At 38.8% G+C, this 22,909-nt stretch overlaps 1 protein-coding gene across 3 annotated transcripts in view; it reads right to left on the minus strand.

Moving 5' to 3' along the window:
* Positions 1 to 413: 413 nt before the first annotated feature.
* The window catches only part of E2F3 (E2F transcription factor 3), a 43,420-nt gene continuing 20,924 nt past the window's right edge, over positions 414 to 22,909 (minus strand). For 2 of the 3 annotated variants that reach the window (XM_050709187.1, XM_050709189.1), the window contains exons 2-7: positions 11,997 to 12,108; positions 9,790 to 10,009; positions 9,061 to 9,221; positions 6,292 to 6,404; positions 3,376 to 3,514; positions 414 to 2,678 (exon numbers count right to left, since the gene is read on the minus strand). In XM_050709187.1, the coding sequence (XP_050565144.1) occupies positions 2,413 to 2,678; positions 3,376 to 3,514; positions 6,292 to 6,404; positions 9,061 to 9,221; positions 9,790 to 10,009; positions 11,997 to 12,108 (1,011 nt within the window). In that variant the 3' untranslated portion in view covers positions 414 to 2,412. The remainder of the gene's footprint in view (positions 2,679 to 3,375; positions 3,515 to 6,291; positions 6,405 to 9,060; positions 9,222 to 9,789; positions 10,010 to 11,996; positions 12,109 to 22,909) is intronic. The other variant, XM_050709188.1, reaches the window with a different exon arrangement.

Here is a 22,909-nt window from a genome sequence, read left to right on the forward strand (position 1 = left end):
ACACTTCTGGACAACTATCTGGAGGAACGCTAACATTCTCAACAATTTCTGTCATGTTACTTAATTTAGAAAAATTAAGTTTCTATGAAATTTCCAAGAAGTCTGTTCATAATTTATTGGGAGGGGGGAGGGAAATCAATAAAAATAAACCTATACTACCTCAACTTCTGGATCTCCTACTGTTTTTCTTTACACATATCCTTTTTTGTTCTTGTTTCAGTATGGCTTAATAACCACAGAACTCATTGTTAGCATAATTTCAAAAAAAAAAAAAAAAGGATTTGAAACATAGCTGGTGTCAAATGTGTGAGCAGCACTAATAATAAAAATATTAACAGCCAGGTTCCAAGAAAAAGCATGATAGGCACCAAGAATAAGAATAATTTTAAAAAGCAGTATACAATTCTAAACTCTTTAAAAAATCCTTTTTATTGATTCATTACCATACAAAATTTATTCAAATTACATCCATTTGAAGTGGTAAGATCACAGCTAGAGAACAGGTCATCCTTTAATAAATCTATTTACAAAACTCACCATAAAAGCTTTTTTTGTTCTTTTTTTTTTTTTTTTACAGTATGTTACAGTTTTTTTAAACTAGCATACAATGCAAAGCTAAATTAGATTAGTATTTTGCCCACGCACATTGGGACAAGTGTTTAATTTGTACAAAAAAAAGATGGTCTGCATTAGTCTTCATTTGCTTTTCCCCCTCAAAAGTGCCCCTTTGTCTCACAAATCTTCATGCTCACACAACTTTTACTTTCCTCTTCCACAAGACGAAAACTTTAAATACTACAATTTTATTTACAGATCCACATCTAAAAAAAACTCTTAAAAAATTACAAACCAGCTAGAAAATATTCTGGCAGTGTTTACAAATTAATTCTATTATACAAAACTGCTAGATAACTAAAGTGTGAGTTGAAACATATATCAACTTAAATACAACTGCTGAATGATCTATGCACACATTTGTACATATAAACACACACTTAACACTGTTTAACAGTTCTTTATGTGTTGCTCTTTATACATTTGTTATATTCCAAAACTCACACAGTCATACAGTTTTCTTATTAGTACTGTGACTTCTTGCCTTTTCATGTGTGAGCTTTCATAGCAGCAACTCAAATGGTACCAGAAAACCTGCATACATAATATTCTACTACAGTACAAATAGTACTAATTTTCTGAATATGTCAGATAAGCACAACGGTAATGCAAACAAAGAGGATTATATGGGCATCATCTAATCAACATTACATTAATTTAGCCCAAAACATGGCAACATATTTTACACTCAAAAAAAAATTTATTTAAGACTTCTTAGAATTCCTCTCACTTTCAAAAAAATAAATATTGGTATTATACTATACTACCAAAGATCTTCAAAAAATAAATGCAATTCAGTTGATGTGGTACTTACAGTTATGTACTTTGGAAAAAAAAATTAGTTCCATTTTGCTGGCGAAGAGAATTATAAAAAGCTGTAAGCAGAGGAAGCTAACCCACTGAGATAAATATGATATATTGAACAAACAAAGCTTGGCATAAGTGTTTTCCATAGAGGGAAAAACCCACAGTGCATCTCTAGTAGGCACTTAACACAAAGCCCCACTTAGTACCACAAAAATTTATGTACCAGTTCTAATGCACACTGGGGGCAGTAAAATTGAACTGTGCATCTTCGTTCTAGTTTAAAAAAACAACCAACAAAAACTACTTTCACACACACACACAAGCATTTTTAAAAATCTGTGATTACTACGAGAAGTGGCAGAACTTTATACTTTTCAATATTTGCAATATACACTACATTTACAGTGTATTTTTTATTAAAAGCTTTTAAGGACATAAGTATTTGACCTCATAATGAGACATATACACTGCTCAAAATGAGCATTATGACAGCAATTTAAACATTCCCACAAGTAGCTGAAGAATCCCATTTCACACTTTTGCATTACTTCATATTTATGTTTACTGCAGGTACAATCCATGTTGTGATGCTCAAAAGACATGCATTCTCTGCAGAAGGCACGACCTGAAATACTATTATAAAATTGTTATTTATGACTAAGCCAGTTCATTGAGCCCTTCTCCACAAGCCCACTTGTCACGGTAAGCAGAGACTGGGGGAGTGTGAAAACAAAAACATTTACAGTCACCTGCTTGCCCTTGCTGACTCACAAGGCGCTGGAGCTTAGGGTCAAGAAGAAGACCTTGTAAAAGCCTTCAGTTGTTGTTTGTAGTATTTTAGGGAATATTAAATTAAAATATCAGAAGTGTTCAAGAGCCTAGTTTCTGTAATAATGCTATTTTATGGTAAGCTGGGGACAACTCTGAATGATGGTATGTGTTTTGATTCCATTAAAAACATGATTTAGACACAGGCATCTTTTAAGAGAATCAGCTGTATATAAATTCATCCACCAATGAAGGAAGCTTCTCTAAATCATAAGCATCAAAGAGATCACTGATGCCTTCTTCATCCCCAAGGCTCAGCAAATAATCTTCCTGAAGCAGAGGAGGCAGCAAATTCACAAATGGTCCTTCAAAGTTTGAGGGAATTTGGTCCTCGGTCTGCTGTAGAAGGTTGGCTGGAGAAGCCAGTGGAGAGATTGTTGCCATATTTACTGAGCAGTCACCTTGTCCTGAGTTAGCAGAAGCCACTTCTGTAAGAGAGGGGAGAAGGGGTGGGGAGGGGGGAAGATGATACATTTAATCCTATTAGAACTGATAGACATGGATGACACAAAGTCTAAAGGGCCTTTCATAAAGCACCATTTAAACAAAAAAATGCCCTTCAGTTCAGATCATTTGTAGCCTGTTTTTATGTGTTACAAAGGTCTTCTCAAAAATATTCATGGTGCTATCACCACTGACTTCTCTAGTAAAAATCTTAGTTTACAAGATCTAAACAACTACTGAATAAAATGAAGTGAAAGATGACAATTTTTTCAGTGGAATTCATACACCTGAAGTACTTCAAAGTACAAACTTTCTAAGCAGCAGATGATATCAGCGACACTGTGCAGCTGTATATACCAATACACCAAGATTTCTGCCTGGTGTTGAGACAAATCTTTCTGCTACTGTCCTATTTGAACATGTCGCAGGAACAAAATTGTTTTTCTTCAATATTGCATAAGCTTTAGTTACATATGAGGCTTATTTTAAATACCTGATGCAGAGGAAAAGATTTGTTCCCCCAGTATGCACCAGAAAGACATAGTGGAAAACGGTTACCTTACCTTTTTACTTCTAGAAAAATAAAGCCAAAAAATAAGAGCCGGATATCTAAAGTTCAATATGAAATCTTGTACAAAAGCACAGAGGAAGGCTTTTAGTATTAGAAATAAATCATTTTACCTTTGGAAATAGTTTTCGAAATATTTCCGTTGTGGTCCTGACTATAGGTTTTCATTGGACTGAGGGCATCGTTTTCCTCTGGGCACAGATAAACTTCAATAGGTCCTTGAGTACTAGATAAATGTATCAATGCACTCTGCTAACAAAACAAATGTCAGTAAGGTGTTATAGTAATGAACTTGACAAAACATTGACAATTCACAGTAAGTTCTAAATGGGGTGTGAATATTTAAACTTTTTTCTTTTTTTACTGACCAAAAAATATTTGAAAACCCCCATACATCTTCTGAAGATGACTTGGCTAATGCATCTTGTAAACTGGAAGAGAATGCAAAAGCTTCTCCTCCTATTTGCAGCCCACAAATCTCAGAAGCCCACCATTTTATGTATTTCTTCACAACCAGAGAGAGGTAAAGGATTGAACTCCTGACATTTTCTAACAATCATAAGAACCTGGACTATTCTGATGGAACAGAACAACGGTATCCAAGACTTAGGTTTTATTGTTATTCATTAACAATAACATCGAATGTATTTGTGTAAATGTGCCAGAACCTTCCCACTCCCCCAAAAAACTTTCAGCACTGATTCACATTGAATTCAAAGTGCTTTAAGTTCACCTGTTTATCAGGGAAGTTTTTCCAAATAACAACAACAACAAAAGCCGTTTTCATCAACAAAGCTTATTTTATAAATAAGCCTGAGGTCCTTCTGCCCCCTCAAGGAAGCAACTCTAATTTGAAAAGTATTCCTGAATATCAGGAACTTTTAATCCATTTCAAAAAGTTAAGTTTTCTTAGCTTTCACACTGATGCAATAAAATGAGATGGTATACTACAGACAGATAAAAAAAATTTCTGAAGTTGTTCATAGTGTTATGATGGAAAATCATAAATGGTTCTGGTTAAATATAAACCTACTACAGCTGTACTACATTAATAAAGTTAAAAAAGCACGAATACAGACATTATATACCTCCTGGCAGACTTCTTCCAAACACATATTATTGTGCCCTTTCACAAAAAGTTCCTCATGCTATTTGTGCTTTGGCAGTTATATAGCATTGCAGACAGCATTTACAGATATAGAGAACAAAAGAACAGGAGTACCCCAGAACATGGAAAATAGCAAGGAGTACTTAGAGCAATGCTATAGGTAATTAGAAAAAAAGAAGATGGGGAGAGCAGGAGTTGGAGACAGTATTGAAATATAACTGCAAATGAGAGAAAGAAATAAGACTTCTTACTGCCTGAAGCCGAAAATCAAATGAGTGAGTTGGGTATATAGGATAAGGGAGGTCTAGGCACTAGTTTTAATGATGGCATGCATCTCTCTCTCTCTACCTGTCTGATTTCACTGAATTAAAAATCAAAAAGTGTAATGCCTAGGGGAAAGAATCAGGGAAGAAAGCAATGATAATGGTGTGTGTGTGTGTGTGTGTGTATATATATATATATATGGACACTGATAAAAAAAAAAATATTCCTTCCTCAAGGCAGCAAAATGATTTTTTCTTCCCAAACCTACACCTAGGATCAAAGTGGGGGAAAAACAAAAAAGGATGGAAACCATAACGGACCTATGCAAGTGAAGAATCTTGGTAAGAAAAGTCACAGAGCATGAATATCTGCAGTCTGTGACTGCAGGTAGCTCTGGGCTCAGGGAAACCAGCTAGACGTTAAAGACAACAAAATAAGGTAGAGGCATGAACACAGCATGAAGGATTTTGAGTTTTAGCTTTATCTCTGATTGCACTTTGAGTGAAAAAATAAGGTACACTATATGCCTCTCTAAAGCTCTGGCTCATGCAAAGCATTTACATTTGTCCAGCATACTTGGGTCTCCATTTTAACCAGGAATTGTAAAACAGCACACTTTTGACATCAAGAGCTAAAATTCCAGGCGCAGATGAACCATGTAGTTCATAAACTAGGAGAGAAATGATATAAAACTACTCCCTGAGGGTATATTCAAAGAAAAATCACCTGAAGCATTTTCTCCATAATTGTGAAATCAGGTAAAGGAAGTGAAAAGCGACTAATTTACCTTAGCCATCTACCTGAAATAAGGAAAAGAAACCAAATGAGGACAAAGGAACTAGAGCCAGACATCTCACAGACAAAAGCTGGCAGTGAGAGACTGTGGCTTGAGCAACAAGGAGCAACAGAAGAAGGACAAAATGCACCCAGGCAGCTTCAGAAACAGAAGTGATTGTAATAAAGAAGAAAAAGAAATCCCCATCCCTACACATTTCACAATAGCAAACAAAAAGTGTGCTAGCAAAATGTAAGAAGTTTAATGCAGATGTGTTAAAATCAGTTTCAATGAAGCAGAGATGATGACAGAAGAAGGAAGGGTTAGAACAGATTCTAGGAGTAAAATAAGTTTCTACAATAACTTTAATACTTCAAAAAAGAGAATCCTACATAAAAACATATGTCTCTTCTAATTAGGATATCAGTAATATGAGTCATCCAGATGTTTAAGTCTTTGAGTTATCCATGAACTTTTTGACTAAAACTACATAAAGCTAGAAAAATAAGAGCTGAATCTCTTAAGAGAAAGATTTTAGAGGCTTATGAACAGGGAGTTTTCAACTGTCAAGGAAGAGCTCTTTTTTATATGAAGTATAAGAAAAGAGAATAATCCGTATATAGCACAGATTACCCTGAATGGAAAGCTGGAATTGAGAGAAAAGGAACAAATAATGGTTGCCTTGTGTAAAATGATTTTTTAAGATTCTCCTTCCTTTTTAAAAAAATAAATATCTATCTAAAGCTTTTAAGACAGATGAATGTGGTACTGTATGCCAATATAATCCAGCTTGGGCATCAGTTTCCACAGTAAAACTCACAGCATGCTTGCTCCATGTATAGGAAAATGATAACCTGGCAGGATAAGTCAGGTTCTCCTTACCTCCACTGGGTCAGGCACTTCAAGTCTTGTTTCTGGAGGAGCTTTCACAACTATAACAGTTTGGTCTTTAAGGCCACTAATTTTTCGAATATCTTGGTATGTTACATAAGCTAATGTAATCACTGTTAAGGAATTTTCCAACCCAGGTTACAATATATTTAGACCACTAGAAAAGGCAAAATTCTGCAAATTATTTTTCCACTTTCTCACAGCTACATTACTCTTAGCCCAAAGTTTCCTATTCTCTACACTGGCTGCAATTGTAATCAAAGTGAGAACTTCCCTTTGATCTAACAGCTGGACCCACTATTGAGAGACAAAAGGAGATGTCTGTTCTGAGTGCTCTCTCTTTTTCCTTCATACATGTACAAGTAAAGCTCAACAATCTGCAATTACTCATAGACTGCAGGAAGAAAAATTTTTACATGCAATCAAAACAGAATGAACTGGAAATCACAGAAAAGTGTAAAGGAATTCACAGATGCATGTAATAGATGCACATGTACAATATATTTTTGAAGTCATCAATATCAATTTTCACTTGAGGGTTTTGGGGTTTGTTTGTTTTTTTTTTGTTTGTTTTTTTTTTTTCCTTAGGTAAACATTTATCTAGGTAGCCCAACTATTTTAAAGAACTGTTTAAACAGCTACTTCAAACAACTTCACAGTGTAGAAAGTCGATTTCGAGTTCTGCATAAGCATGGAATGAACATGAATGTTTGGCTGTTCAGCATGGACTTGCTCAATTCAGTATGAGTGTTTTGGTGTGTTACTGCACAATGGTGCCTCAGTTACTGACCTGTGTAACTGAGTGCTTGGAACGGCAAACAGCCAGCATCATATGCAAGCGATTCCAGCTCTTTATTTTTGTCATCTGAGAGTTATCTAACATAATGTTTACCCTGTAGAAACAGGATCTCATTTATCATTACATTTTCTGGGGCATAAATGTGGAAGATTTTGTTGAACGTGTACTGTTACTGCGCAGTACAGCCACACAACCTGCCCAAGATCAACAACCCATACCTCTCACATCTAACTTGGACCAAATGCAAAGCATCAGGTCAGGAGGCAAAATGGCAGGTCAGCTTTCATGCAAATGGCTTTTACCATGACTTATACCACTCCTTCAGGAAGATACAGCAAGGTTTGCAAATCCGAAGTACAAATTACAGCAAAAGTGTCTGACACAATATGAACAAAGGAAAGGATTGCCTGTTTTTCAAATAAAACAACCTTCCATGCCATAGCCAAAAGCTCCCCAAGATAATGTTGGTCACATACCAAAACATTTAAGGTTGCAATCAGTTATTTTTTGACTGTTTTTAAAGAGAGACTAGAAAGTACACAGGCTGGGCACAATGTTTAGGTCCCACATAGTCATGAGGAAAAAGAAAAATCTTCAAAAGCAGAAATTTTGCCTTCAGAGATTAAGCAAAGGAAGAGGCTTCTCAGCTCCTTGAGCATTCAGTGAGCCATCCAATGTGAGACTTCAGTGAGATAAGCTAAAGACAGTGCTGGGATACAATCAGATTCATCCCCACGTTTAACACTTCAGCTTTACTTCCTTAATAATCTCTAGTATTATCAGTAAACTTGGAGTCACAAAAGGATTTTGGGACTATGCTCTCCTAAATCCAAGAGCATGAGGCCAACACCTCTACATGTGCCTGACCATGTAGCATACTGCAAACGGTGATCCCTCCTCACCCATCCCCTAGGGAGCCAGCAACCACAGGGTAGGGATCTCTACCACACCAATAGGTGGTAATACAAATAGGGAATCATAATACTCAGCTTTGTCTCCCTTCAATCTCTTCATGGACCAAACTCTTATTTGAGGACAGTGCTAACCTTACTTTCTACGCCACTCAGCGATCTCGCTTTCATATGCATTTTGAGATGTAAGCAGTCAAAAGACAGTATTTACATTATTCACGTTACTTTTTACTGACACTCCCATAGTTATTTTCTATCCTTCAAAACAGAAAATAGGTTTATTAGATGCTTTTCAAGAACTACTGACTATTTAAAGTAATAAAAGTTTTCACATTGGTATTTAATAAAATGCTCTCCCCTGTTGCTAACAGGTGGGAAACCTACTGAAAATGAGAACTAGTTAATTATGAGAGGTTTTAGCAGCCAAAATACCAAAAGTCACACGAACTTTATGCAATCGAGCATTGCTATTACACTAAGTTAGACTAAAATAGACTTTTTGAGGAGCTCATAAAACTATTTAAATATTTATCCATATTTTATTATAGATTCTCTAACCAGGGAAGTTTGAAAATTTGTTGCAAGCTTCAAACTAAACTGACTCCCAACTTTATTTTCCTCTCTGTACCTGTAATTTATGTACAAAGTTTAATATAAAAAAAAACTATTGTATAATGAGTACACACACACACCTGTTACCTTGCAAAGTCTTTGTCTCCGTGCCTTCTGCACAAAATGGGGTTTGCTATAGGCTCAGAATAGCCTAAATAGCACAGGGCTTTGGATGTCATCACTCATTAATCAGCTAAATTCTTGGTTCTACTCTATGTGAACATTGTTGTTATGGGCTAATTCATGTACCACTTTTTTATTTTGTGTGCATTCCAGGTGCAAGTGGTTTAAGTAACTTTCAGATAAAAATACATCAAAACCAGCTGGCCAATCTCTGGAAGTGTCTGCTGCTGTGTATCACATTCCTTGGAAGAATTTTCCTGGTATTACAGGAACAGCAAGGAGACTGACCATCTTTGAGGCTTTGGCAAAAAGGATATCTCTGATTCTCTGAGTCCTCTGTTAGCAACTTGAGGTCCAGGGTGCAGCTTTGGATTAGCTCATCCAGTTTCTTCTCTTCCTGAGTCAGTTCAGTCACCTCCTTTGTGAGGCCTTGACGCTGTGCCATCATGCCACCATCCTCTGACAGACTGCAGCCCCTACGAACCCAAAGAGCAAAGACACCTTTTGAACATTTGTACAGCTGGACACTACGCTACAGGAAAGCAAAAAGGCAGGGTTTTACACTGCACATCAATTTCCTAGGCCTTTCCTCCTAAACCCATCCATGGTGTGTCAACATAAACTACACATTCCAGAAAAAAAATCATTTTATCATGACAACACATTTCAAGATGGAAAAGTAGAATATTACTAAGCATTTACAAAATCTTGCGTCTAACTCCCCTCTACTTTAACTACACCCTGAAAAAGACTGAGGAAGACAGTAGGTAAAGATGCGCACACAAAAACTTCCTCCACCTGCAGAAACAAATTAGTTAATCCAGTATTCAGACAAAATGTGGGATTAATTTCCTTGAGAAACACTATTTATACACTGAAAATATGTCTTAATTAACTGAAAAAGAAAGCTTTGTCCTGATAGAAGGCATTTTGGACGATTGCTTGGAACAAAATGTTAGAATGGAAAGTTGGAGAAGAATAATATTGCTACCCTGTAAGAGTGAAATCAGCCAGGAAGAATGGAAAAGGATAATGAATACTCACATCCACTGAATATTGTTTTTGGATTTTTTCTTAATGAGATGGATGCCTTCCAGTACATTGGTGATATCGTAAATCCTCCTTTTTTGCACCTTGAGGACCTCTGCCGCTCTGTTCAAATCTAGGACCCCATCAGGAGATTGGCTCAGCAACTGAATGAACTTCTTTGTAAGAAGTCCAAGTGATGTATCATACCGAGTCTTTTCTGAAGGAGATTTTGGAGCTTGGAGAGAGAAGAAGAAGAAAAACAAAAAACGCAAATCAATTTTCTCATATTGGTTCCGAAAGCAGTATCCAGAAATGAAAGGATACATATTACAGACATTTCTTTCATATTTACTAAAGAAATCTCTCAAACTTCTGCACTGACACAACTTACCACTGGGTATTTATTTGTATTTCAAGATGTACTTTTCCAAAAATCACAGGTACATGAGCAAATACGTGTATTTTTTTTAATGCAAATATTTCCATTAGTCTGATGGTTACATATAGCAATATTCTACTTCAGCTTTCACTATGTGAATTCTTAATAGTATTTTTAGTATCTATTTATCCTGGCAGCAATACCAAAAATCCCCCTATGACTCTCCTTCATCAGGCTGATAGCCAGCTTTCATCAGGGTTTGATTTTCCCCTCTTGTAAGATAAGTGTTTCACATGCAATTGAGCAGGACTTAGGTGTACTTCAGTGGGTGAACAAAATGACAGATTCCATCAGTGCCAGACTCTGTGATTTACAAAAAGCTCAAGTGAATTAGATGAGATTGACATGAGATGCAATTTATAATCATAATTTCTCCATAACCAAACAATGCTCAAACAGGGCAAGAGCATCCATTTCTTTTAAATGAGAAGTCAGCAAATGGCTTCAATCTTATAATTCACTGCTTTCACACACAGATGTAGCATCAACATGTTTAATAGATGAGTTTTTAAGAGTTTAAATATATGGATCAGAATAATTTCTAATTCTGAATGTTCAAGGCCTTTGTGTCAAGGGAAATAAGCCAGACATTATTAGAAGCCTGCTGGGTTGAAAGTTTCCCTGTGGTATGATCATCACTGTTAGTAAAACCTTTATTGTGCTTCTCAAACCTTTCATTGATTTAGGTTAAGCGAAATACTGCACAGGATGGGTCTTAGGCTGATCTGGTGGTCATTTCCATATTTTCAAGGTTCAGGTCTCACACTTAATTGAGAAAGTCAGTCTAAACTGAAATACCACCAGAAAGTAAAATTTTAGACTGCCATGAAATATTTTTAAGAATATGATAGCTTTTCAGTGAAAACCAATTCATTGCCTGCTTGCAAAGAAAGCCACCTGTACTGCTTCTTTGGTGGATTCAGGGCTTGTTTGTACTGGGAAATGGAGGAAGTCATCTCAGTTAAGTGGCATCGTGTATTTAGAGCAGGGTGTGGGTTTTGTTGTTGTTGGTTTTGGTTGGTTGGTTTTTAAATTTGGGGGTTAGGGAAGAGTAAGAGGATCAGCATAAGAATGGCAAGAGGCTACTTGACCTCCCACCTCAAATGGCATGCATTCCTGCTCATGCAGCAGCAAAGTCCTCTATACGGCCTTACCAACACTGCAGCAGTATCCTATGCTCTAAATGGTATATTGAGCTTCTGTGAGAATGCACTTCAATTTAAAACAGACACTAAACAGTGGCAGCAATAATCTGGCTGTATTGCAGAGAGAGAAGACAGATCAGAGGCCACAGACAGCACTGAACATTTAACATCGCTGAAGCACAGCTACCGTTCTTTGCAAATCCCTGCCTGGGGAAATGAGCCCTGCCAATCACCTGCCGTAACTTTAGTAGAAGAAGAGACTTCCCTGATTAGCCTTGCGTCATAACTGTGCATTTGATCCCATCATAATACTCTGATTCCTCAGCATCTACCTCTCCTAAGAGTACCCAGCTACATGCCCTTGGCTGAAGACGGTTCCTGGACCAGAGAAGCTGCAGGCTGCCCAGCCCGCAGCAGGACAGATCCAGCAGCCAGGAGCCTCTGCAGCCTCTCTGCAGCTCTCCACCAACCACGCAGCATGTTGCCTGGCTCCGTGGTTGAGCTTGCTGCACGTGCATCCAGGTGAGGACAGCAACACACACTCTTTTAGCTGAGTGATACAGCACATTGTACTGGTTTGCTTTGATCTCAACCTAGTAAAATTGAGAACTCTGTGCCATGTAGAGTAGTTCCCTTACTTTTTGGACTATCTGGACTTCTTGTTGCAGCTCTTCCTTTCCCCTTTGGAGTCTTTAGTCCTTCAGCAAGGTACTGGTGGCCACTTTCTCCTAGCTCCAGCCTTCGTTTTGCCTGTTGAAGAAACAAGAAGTGTTAAGCAGTGTATTTCACGTTATCTAACAGCATACTGGGGCAATGGGAAAGGCAGACAGCAGTGACCTTTTCAGAGCAAGGTACTATCTCCACACAGGTTCTTAGCCCTCATTTGTTATGAGGGAATCTGGCTATTTACTGCAATCCTAAAGTGGACTAAACATTTCACTGACAAAGGCTAGACCAGACTGATGGATTTGTTTGGAAAATTCAGCAGATTTTTAAATTTTAAAAGCTAGGTGATAGTCCAGTGCAGACTTTCTTAAGTACATATGAGACATTTCTACCTTCACATGAAAATGTTTCAGTATGAAAACCAAAGACGATCTCTCAGGCACACATATATATGCACGCGTGCTTCTACTGAAAAATTCGTATCCATATAAGTTTGAGCACAGGTAGTATTGCAAGCTAAGTTCTTTCGCCATTTTAAAGGATGGCTCTGAGTGGACCAGTTCCAGTAAGTCCCAATATTATCAACCTTCCATCTATTGAATTCTACACATCATATCAAGAGCAGCATTGGACAACTGTTCTCCTGTGCATGTCAGCAATTCTTGTCTTTGTCAAAAGCACAACTGCTACATTTATTTCACATTAACTAGCATGTTTGCATTAAAGCTACCTACAGAAAAGCCAGGTGAAGCATAAGCAGTATCAGAAAGACGATGCCTGAAGATCAGCTGAATGTTCCATACAGCTCAAAGGAAAGCTGTATACAACACTTTGAATTAAACAACAACAACAAAAAGAAACTGCTAAACTATGTAACACAGAGACAAACTGCAATGAAAACCACTACCAATATGAATTTTGTTCCTAGACAGAAATCCAATCTACTATCTTTGGAAACAATTCAGTATTCTGCCATACGCCTCAAGTTACTGAAATTTAATCTGCGGATGTTTGTTATCCTAACAATAGAAAGAACATTACCTGGGAAGATATAGAAGAAAAGAAGAAAAAGAAGTTCTACATCTGATGAAGTTTAAACAAATAACTGTTTCTAAAGAACGTTGTTTATTCGATTAGGTTGAATAATTCAGAGTATTTTATTTGCTTACTTTTTAGACTTGTCCCATAGTTGCATCATATTCCTCAGTGAAACAAAAATAATACATTTTGTTATGGATTTGTAGCCAGATATTTCCGTACTGGACAGTTAGTTTCCGCGTTTTCCTTTGGGCCTGTGACCTACAGAAGGCTCTAAATACTTTACATGCATTTGGTTTTGGATAGCTCGCATCTTTTTGCTGGACTCCATTTGCAAACCTCAAACTTATTAAAAGGCGAGTTAAAGCAGATGAAACTCTTATAAACCCACAGGATAACAGCATGTACAGAGTGCTCAAGCCCACTCTTCTCTGTTTTGTGCAAAGGGGCGAGGGACCAAATCATCAATGACAGGGCTAAACTGAGCTACCTACACCCTTCTAGCCAGCACAGGCAACACGATCCTGCCCTCGGGTGGCCCATCAGTGGCCAGCTTCTAAAGGCATGAAATAGAAAGTTCATCTCCATAAGGCATCAGCTCTGTAATCCAAGGACACAGATTTTAAAAAGGTCAACTGCTAACAAACGCATCCAGCTAATATATTAGATGACGTAATTGGATTAAATTAAGATTACAGCTATTCCACAGGGAAAAATACTTTTCACACTTTTTTTTTTTTTTAAATAAGTGTTTTTCCAGTTGGAGAACTCAGAGAAAAGGAAGGAGGGGTGAAAATGGAACAATTCAGGGCGTGGGAATACCAGGCCAAAGGGATACAATTAAAGATAAAAGAGAATCTCAAAACCAGGTGTGAGAAGGAGGGGAAATGCTAAAGACTAAAAATTCAGAGATTTGCAGCAACTCTACCCATCAGAATTAAAACTCAGGTTTGGACTACACATCAAAACTTTCTGTCTGAACTTGTTTTGCAACACATTAGCAGTATTTTGCCCCTGCTTTTGTGGTTAAGCACAACTTTCTTCTGTGAACTTCAAATAATCAGGTTTAGTAGTCAGAGAACATAAACAGCATCCTTTGGGCTTTTGCTCCTGTGCGCAATCATCTGTGTATGTTTGGGGGTGTTGCAAACAACATGATCCTGATGGTCTCACTATATAGAGATACACAGAGCAAAACATTTTAGAACAATTTAAAATAGCATAGTGAAGTTACCAAGAAGCAATTTTAGGAAACATTTTGGAATGTTTAATTTCTGGCCAGATGTTGCACGTCACTCAGCAAGTACTTTCTTCCCCTTCCTGTTTTACAAACTTGATAAGATCCAGGACTGAAGTGGTACAGTCTCTCGCTTTCTTTTTCCCCAACTTACAGACCAAAGATTTTCTAGTGCCTTTTTGTTGCCCTAGAGTTTCTGGGTGACTCACATTTTTTCTCTCCCATCTCAAAAATTATTCATAGTGCTTTCTGATACCAGATTTCCCCCCTGAGAAATCTATCTGAGGAATCAAGATCTACATTCAGCAAGCAGAAGAATCAATAACCCTTTTAAAAATCTCAACTAGCATAACTTATTTCTGCTAGAGCACTATATTCATTATTTGCATTATTTGTACAAATTTGCATTATTTGTATTCATTTGTGTTGTTTGATCAATTATAGCGTGCAAAATCTTCTGACATAGTATGTGGGACCTGATCAGAAGTACCAAGCCAAGGAACACCAGCACAAAGCATCCCAATGAGAGAGAAAGATAGGAAGCATAGACACCAAGAACTTTTCAGTGACAGGAAACTTGAATGCAATAAATGGAAGTCAAATTACTCAGGAGGACTGTAAAAGGATCATAAAGTACAGAGGGCAATGAGCCAGGTAAAGCCACAAATTGAAACATCCAGCAAGAGACATAAAAGTAACAAGAAAGCACGCTATTCCTCTGAACCAAACACCTACCTAACCCCTTGGTAGGGATACAGAAAGTTTGCGTCAACTGCTTTGACTCCATTTCTTCTTCCAATACTACAAGCAACTGCTGCTATGGGTACAACTATGGATCCACTGTTCAGTGCAGACCACTAGAAACAGGTGGCACCTCAAGTCTACCTGTCATGCCCTTTTAGCTTCAATCCTTAAAACAAACAAACAAACAAAAAAAACCAGATAACTACCACAATTAACCTCTGAGACAAAACTGAAAGGTCTTCAAAGGAATGCTTGTCCTTATAGGAAAATAGAAACTATTCAGATAAGTTGAGTATTTTCGAGTAGGCAGTCCCTGATGCAATTCACTTCACGATACTGAGACAGTCTGAGAGATTAACTCATAGGAACAGGCTGGAGGCAGGTATGCTTACAAAGACCAGAAAAAGAGAAAACGTAACGTAGCGTAAATTGAAAAAAGGGGTGGAGAAAAGGTGCGATCAGGTGCAATCCATACCCCATCCCCTTCACGGGCTACTCTGATTCAGAGCTAGCTGGCTGTAATGGGCCACTGCCGGCAGACCACCTCTTCGTCTGCACCCTCCCTCCACCCCTGCAGTCCCCTGGTGCCAGCAGTACCCAACTGCAGGGCCCTCCTCAGCCTCCACGGGGAGCTGGCTCAAGGGGTCACAACCAGCAGAACAGTAACGCTCCTCCAAAACAGAGCAAGGAGTTTTCACTTGGCCCTGGCGGGTGACTTGTTGCAGGGCTGAGCCAGCACAGAGCGCGGCTGAGCAGGAGCAATGGGCACCTCTTGTCCCTCTTGGCATTTCAGTGGCTTCGCTTTCACGTCACACAGCAACCTACTCCAGTTCTTGGGGAAAGAAACTGGCACCGATTTTAAGAAGTCAGAGTGCTAGTTACCTTGTAAGAGCAGAACAGAGAGCAAAGTGCTAAGCGTTAGGTAACAGCCAGCACGGGGTTTTGTAAAGACAGCAGAGAGGGAAGCGCAGTGGTGGGTAACAGCTAGCATTGGCTTTTGGAGGCTGAGCTGTGTGAAACCAAAGCCTCATTTTCTTTGAGAGGGTTTGTGGGGAGAAGCAGTAAAATGTCATCTTATTCTTTCCAGTGATAAAACCATGAAGCGTTAACTTTGCCAAACTATGCAAGTTGAAATTTTTCCTGCTAGATGTCTCCCTCAGCTTTATTACTGGACACCGAATAGTTGCACAGTCTACAGGAGACAGACCTACGGAAAATTACATTAGTTGCATTACCCTCTGGAAACCCTTTGTCTGAAATATTCCTACACCCATTATGCTTTTGAGTGGGTGCATGAAATTTCATAGCAGGATGATCTCAGTCAGATATATGCCTTTCTATTCCCTGAAAATCCCAAATTTACAAACACTCGGAAAAGTGCAGTCAGTACACTTTCAAAATAAACATGAATGGTCAAGTTTCATTTCAGACTACAAGTGCCACAGCTCTTGGTCCTGATCAGGACATCTCCCAGGAGGTCCCATCCAGGGCAGGATGCATCTAATTCCCCTTCTTTAATATATCCTAGCAGGCCATCAGGATATATTAAAGAAGCAGCAGTCTCATTTCAATACGAAAGGACAAAAGTTGAACTCAGAACGAGAGCGAAATTAAACTGGGACAAAGTCTGCTGAGATGGGGGCAGAAGATAAAATAACTTATTCCAGGAAACCAGGATTAGGAGCTGCAAAGCAATGCCAGTTTGGGGTTGTCTGGATAGGGTAAAGAGGAAGATTAGGAATGACCAAGCATGGTGAGGAGTAAGCTGTGTGCAGTAAGCGACTGCTGCTGGTGAGCTTGGAAGCAAGTCAGAGAAATGTGTCTGAGTGCTCAGCTGGGTCTCTGCTGGTGTCTCAGAGCGAGGACTAAATTGAGCAGGTTAAGTTAGGGCAGACGACTAAGCCTCATGTCATTTCTAGCAGGTATTACAATTGCTAGGGGCAGATAAAATGGCAGCTTTTCTGGATGTTACCACAATGCTGATATTACCGGGGAGGGGATCCAAGCCTATCCAGAGAGCACAGATAAATTTTGGCTGCAGTGAGAAAGCCTTAGCACAGCCACTTTAACAATCCTCATGCATTTTCCATAGGCATTCTTTCACAATTTCAGAATTAAGCAATCACTTAAAACACATTTTAAAAGCAGAGGTTCTGAGAAACCTCTGAGAAACCTTGAGAAATTCAAGAAAGTTGTTCCAGAGGTTAGGAGCTGCAAAGAAGAAAGCAAGCATCTTACATGAGAGGGTAAATTAAGCAGGAGCTTGAAGAGGAAGGAATATAAGAGAAGAAGCGAAGAAAAAAGACACCTCAGGGTAAATGCACAGAAATATTCATAAGCTAAGAAAATTTCTCCCCCACTGAACGAAGAGATGCAGGGTGTGCTTTTTGAACATGTTCAAATGAACCTACCGTGGTATGCAGAGAGCCCTGAGTGCCTGCCAGAGGCTGTACCAAGCTAAGGGCATAGCAAACAGTATGCTTTAATACCAGGAGAGACCGAAAAAATGAGAAAAGGGGCAAAGAGGGAAGCAGAAGAGCTCTCAGCAGGGAAGGGGCTGAGCTCTACAGAGCAGCTCACAAGTGAGGTCAGCAAAAAGATGCAAGAGGACTATCAGAGTGCTCTTCAGGCACTAGTGACAACTCCTCAGGCTCCTAGTGACAACTCCTTGGTTTGGACCTATTTTTGTTGAGCAACGATCAGCTAAGTTTGCAATCCAAGCTCCTGGAAAGCACAGGGATTTCAGTTATCCATGAAGAAATATTTACCCCAATAGTCTACACACAGTTACCAGTAATTTGTACCATGCTACCCTCAGTTTCCAGAGTTAATTCTGATAGTATAAAACCATAAAAGGGCATTTAAGAAAAGAACTAGGAAGAAAAATGAATAGATTGGAATTAAACTAACTGAATGTAAAAAGCAAACAAACAAGAAAACCCACAACCCTTAAACTATGCTCTTAAAAAGGAGATTCTGAAAGTCCTCTCAAATCCCTGCCAAAATATTCCTTCTCTGTCAAAAGTACACATTCCCATACTACCCTACACAGAAGAGCAAGACCAAGAATGGCACTTTAATGAAAACATTACCTTAAAATTACATTTTATGCATAGCCCATTCACTGGGCTGAGGTAAAAGCGTATAGAAAGATACATAAAAACAGTGCCTTTAAAATTGAATACATTATAAAACCAACATAAGGAAGAACAGTAATCTGTAATATTGCTACTTATTTATCTGTATTACTAGTTGAGTGACAAGCAGCTGGTATTTAAAGTAACATTAAAAAAAAATCTTAAATCAAGTGAAAGTAGTTTTAAAAATTGCCCTAATAGACCTATTCTAACACAAAAGCCCCAAATTTTCTTCTCAGAAAATTGCAACTGGAGTAAAAAAGAAAAAAATCCCTTCCACAACACCACTTTATGTTTCCTAAACTATCATCTTATTAGGTATCACTTTCTATAGTTTTGACTGAGATAAATACTAAGGGCACTTTCTCCTAATATTCATCTACATTAAAAACCAAAAATAAAAAAGACTGTGAAGTTGAATAAATGTTTGCTTTTAATATAGATGAGTATTAGGAGAAAGTCTCCTATGTATGTCTTAATTAGGTTTACAATTCAGTAAGAGGCACCTCACATAATTATCAAACTACATTCATCTGCAGCCCATCCTCACTATGCATTTGACCCTTAGAGCTGAAGGCTGATAGTGTTACACAGTAGTGAAGCTTCTTCCAAAGGCCTTAATAAGCCATCCTATTTCCATTGATTTTCAATTTTCATGATTCCCAGAGAAGTATCAGGGGTATCAAGGAAGCCATGAACTGTAAGCACTTAAATACCAAACCATAAGATTTATATTTAGCTCAAAAAATTCAAATGTGGGTGGCTAAGTTTCAGCTGCAGATCCTTGTTTGAAAGTAGGATACAAGCCAGGGGAACCTAGCAATGGCTTTCAGTTCTCAGGTTGAATTATGCAGAGGTTGCTGCCAGAGAAAAAGTATGCAAGTATCATGACTGCCTCCCAGTTATTACTGCAGAACATCATACAATGCCATTTTAACACCCACTGAAACGAATACATTAGCTCTCAGCTATGCTCAACAGTTGCAGCGCAGACAGCTCGTTCCTGCAGTAGCTGCAGTGTGCAGTGACACCCTGCACCTCGCCCTGATGTGGTAGCTCACATTGCTCACCTCTCAGTCTTGTCTGAACAGAAGAACATTTTCAACCACTTGTAAATGAAACAAAAAGACTTTAACCAAACCAAGAAAGTAGTGAAACATAGCAATGAAAAGTAGCATTTTTCCCCTAGACCTACAGCTGATCATTTTTCCTGAAGGAGGATTATAATCTTGGGGTACTACTGAGCTTTGATTCTCACCCTGATGCCTTGTAGGTAGCTGACCTACCATAAGGTCAAGGTATCTCGCATTCACCACTGTTAATAAAACGGAGTTAAGTGCACAATCCATCTGAAGTTGTTCCATTTTCTGCTTGCCCATCAGTCTGCTTCAGTGCCATGGGATCAGCCTACGCAGTGTCAGGCTTGCGCTCAGTATGCTAGCCACTGCTAAAAGGTTCATCACCTTCCCCCACAGTGGTGCAGCACTTTGTATTTTCTTTGCATGAAATTGGGAAGGACAATACAATGATTAAGCAAGAAATAAACCAAAGTGTAAACCATGTTTCATGCCTCAGACCAACAGAATTACACCTATGCTGCATAGGAAATGAATCATCTGAAATCTTTCTATTACAATTTTTTCCGCCAAATATGAAACAATTACTTGTGACTGGAAGCAATGGCTTTGCACTGCACTGAGCTTGAAGACTTCAGTTACGAACTCATGTTGAAATATGAAAAGTTATTTTCAGGAAACTGCACCCAGTTTTCATCTCAACTGCTTAACTGCCCAAGGTGAGGAGCTCACAAGTCTCTGAGTAATCCTGAAAACGGCCCGATGTAAAAGCTACTCCTTCATCCCAACAGCTGCTGGAGACTAAGCTGCACTTGCTTGGTTAATGTGGAAGCTCTAGAGACAAAACTTCCAGAAAATGTACTGACAGACAGACATGACTTATACACAGATGCAGAGACAGACCAACCCAGGTCTTGTGGATGAATCCTGACTGCAGGCTTTGGAGGGGTGGGTGCAGCCGGACACCCACCGCTGCTCCCATGGCTAGGCCGTGGTGGCAAGGCCAGCCCTTGGCCTCTAGCAGGCTTTAACGTCAACCCGGCCCTACAAACTGGTGTCAAAGCTGCCAGCCGCTTGTGGGTCTTCCTTCCCAGAAACACACCTTCAGCAAGACTGCTGCCTCCAGGCCTCAACCCGGCCCTACAAACTGGTGTCAAAGCTGCCGGCCGCTTGTGGGCCCTGTTCCCAGAAACACACCTTCAGCAAGACTGCTGCTTCCAGACCAGAGCTGAGGGGTTTTCAGTTGCAGATCATGTCAGTAATTTCTCACCACAGACATCCTTTGAAGAAAAACAAGTCTGTCATAAAACAGGCCTGCCACTAAACTTTAAAACTGACAGCAAGCAGGCGGGGGGGCAGGACATGACTGACGACAGAGCAGCAGCAAGAGACTTGCCGGTGTAATTTCTTTTGATTACGCATCTCTGCAACAATTACACTGACATACTCTTATGGTTTCCACGTTAGCCAGCAAGGTAAAAGTAAACCAAGTAAGAAACTGTTAGTTCAGATTCACATAGTGTGTGGATGGGGCACCAGCTCTCCAGTTGGCTGAAGAGCTGCTTGCAGTATTTCGGCTCTTCACATTACTTTAAACTTTGACTGGTGAGACCAGAACTGAAGTGGAACAAGGGAAATACATCTTCAGTATCATTCTAAAGCTGGCCCAAAGAAAAATAACTGCAAAGCAACTGGCATCAAAATATATTCTATAGAGATTATGGTCTCTTTTGTATTTAAGGACATTTTAAAGTATTTTTTCTCTGTTAAAAGTCATTAACTTCAAAGTAAGACTGTGATTGTATTAGTTCTATCAAGTGGCTTCCACTCTACTTGCAGAAATTAGCACAGCTACTTCGAAAAGAAAACTTTTCAAACACTATCAGTTGTCTATCAGATTGTCTCCTGAACAAACAAGCCCTGGGAGTGGTGAGAAAGGACATTAAGAGAGTTAGATAATAGGGTAGGATGAACTTCCTTGGAGGAAATTCCAGGAAATGCTATAAAGTATCAGGTATATAAGTAAAAACTAATGTAGTTCTGAAATACTGGGCATATATATTAACATAGTAATCCAGAGAAGACTTAGCCCTTACTTACAGAACACTGATGTAGAATACAGTCATAAAAGTCTCTAGGATGACAGAATTAATGAGATTTAACATTCACAAAGTAAAGAGGCTCACTACACTCCACAGGAAAGAGGAAGGAGCATTCGCGTAGCCACAGCAGTGGTAACTCTGTGTAGATGCACTGTAATGATGCAAGATTGGGCTTGCATCACAAAGTTTGCTTGCTAAATTGCCAGCCTAAGCCACAGCATCTCAAGCTTTGTTTTCCTTGGATACAAGATGCATAAAGGAAAGGACTGTGTCTGTGGAATTGTACCAATGAAGTTTTCGAAGTGCAAGTTTCCTTGCCCACACAGGTCTGTGGCTCAAGAGTTCCCCGCTCCAACACCCCAAACCTTCCTGCACTCCATACCAAACACCCTGAGCTCTACCAGCACCAAAGGACAGCACTGCTTTACTTACTGACAGGTGACTCACAGGGACCCAACTAATTTTGTCATTCATTTCCGAAAGAACACCCGATAGGAGCCATATGCAAATGCTTCAGAAACTATAGCAGAAGCCTACAAACTAGAAGGCAGTAAGTTTTAAATACTCAGATGCATATCAAGTTTAGTATTGGGAATTCACGTCCCCAAAGGAGAAGCCTTTCTAAAAAATTTTTTTTTTTTTAAAAATCGACACCAACCCACCAACCTTGACTCTATATTTTTAACTCACTGCCTAAGGGATGACAGGTCTTACATTTAACTACTTGTTCAGTTAATATAATTAGTTATGTGAGGTCAGATCTAAAGCAGTAAAATCTTTTATTTTGAAGTACTTCCTTAACCTAGTTCTATACAAGTGTAAAACCATACAGCTAGATTTCTCAAAAGTAATAAATGTACTTTGAAACAATTTAGGGTGATAAAAGTATTATATAAATTCCAAAGGACATTGGTAAAGTTGACATAACTTTCAGGATACAACCAGACCTAGATGAGATGCAATTATTTGCACTGTATAGTCAGACGTTGAGAAGTGACAGAGTCCTAAGCATGGGCTGTAATACAGGATAGTTGTGCAAATTTTGTAAACTGTGGGGGTATTTTTTCAGCTCACTTCAAGTCCCAACAAACAGTGAGAAGTTATATTTTCACCTATAAGGAACTATAATGCAGAGTTTGCATGGAGAGATTGATAAGCCGTTCTCAAAGATTTTATTAGGTACAGTTTTGAAAATGAAGTGACTAGTATCACATCAAAAAAAAAACAACCTTAAGTAACCTTGAAGAAGTTAGCACAATAAGCTCCTCCACATACCAAACATCAGAGTAACAAAAATAAATAACAAGTGCCATGAAACACAGTTTACATATCCAAAAAGAAACCATGCCTAGAAGCAATCACAAAGAAGGGTCCAAATCGGCAGAAAGTCACCAAAATGGTCAATAGCATACAAAGAGAAAAGGTAAGAATCACAGATAGCAGAACCTGCAGACACCAGTTGTGGTTGACATCTTAGATCAGAAGCAAATAATGCCATCAGAAGGTTTCTTCACAGTACATTTCTTTGCCTACACACTTAATTGATTTCCA

The sequence above is a fragment of the Cygnus atratus genome, chromosome 2 (genome assembly GCF_013377495.2).
Source record: "Cygnus atratus isolate AKBS03 ecotype Queensland, Australia chromosome 2, CAtr_DNAZoo_HiC_assembly, whole genome shotgun sequence".
NCBI lineage: Eukaryota > Metazoa > Chordata > Aves > Anseriformes > Anatidae > Cygnus > Cygnus atratus.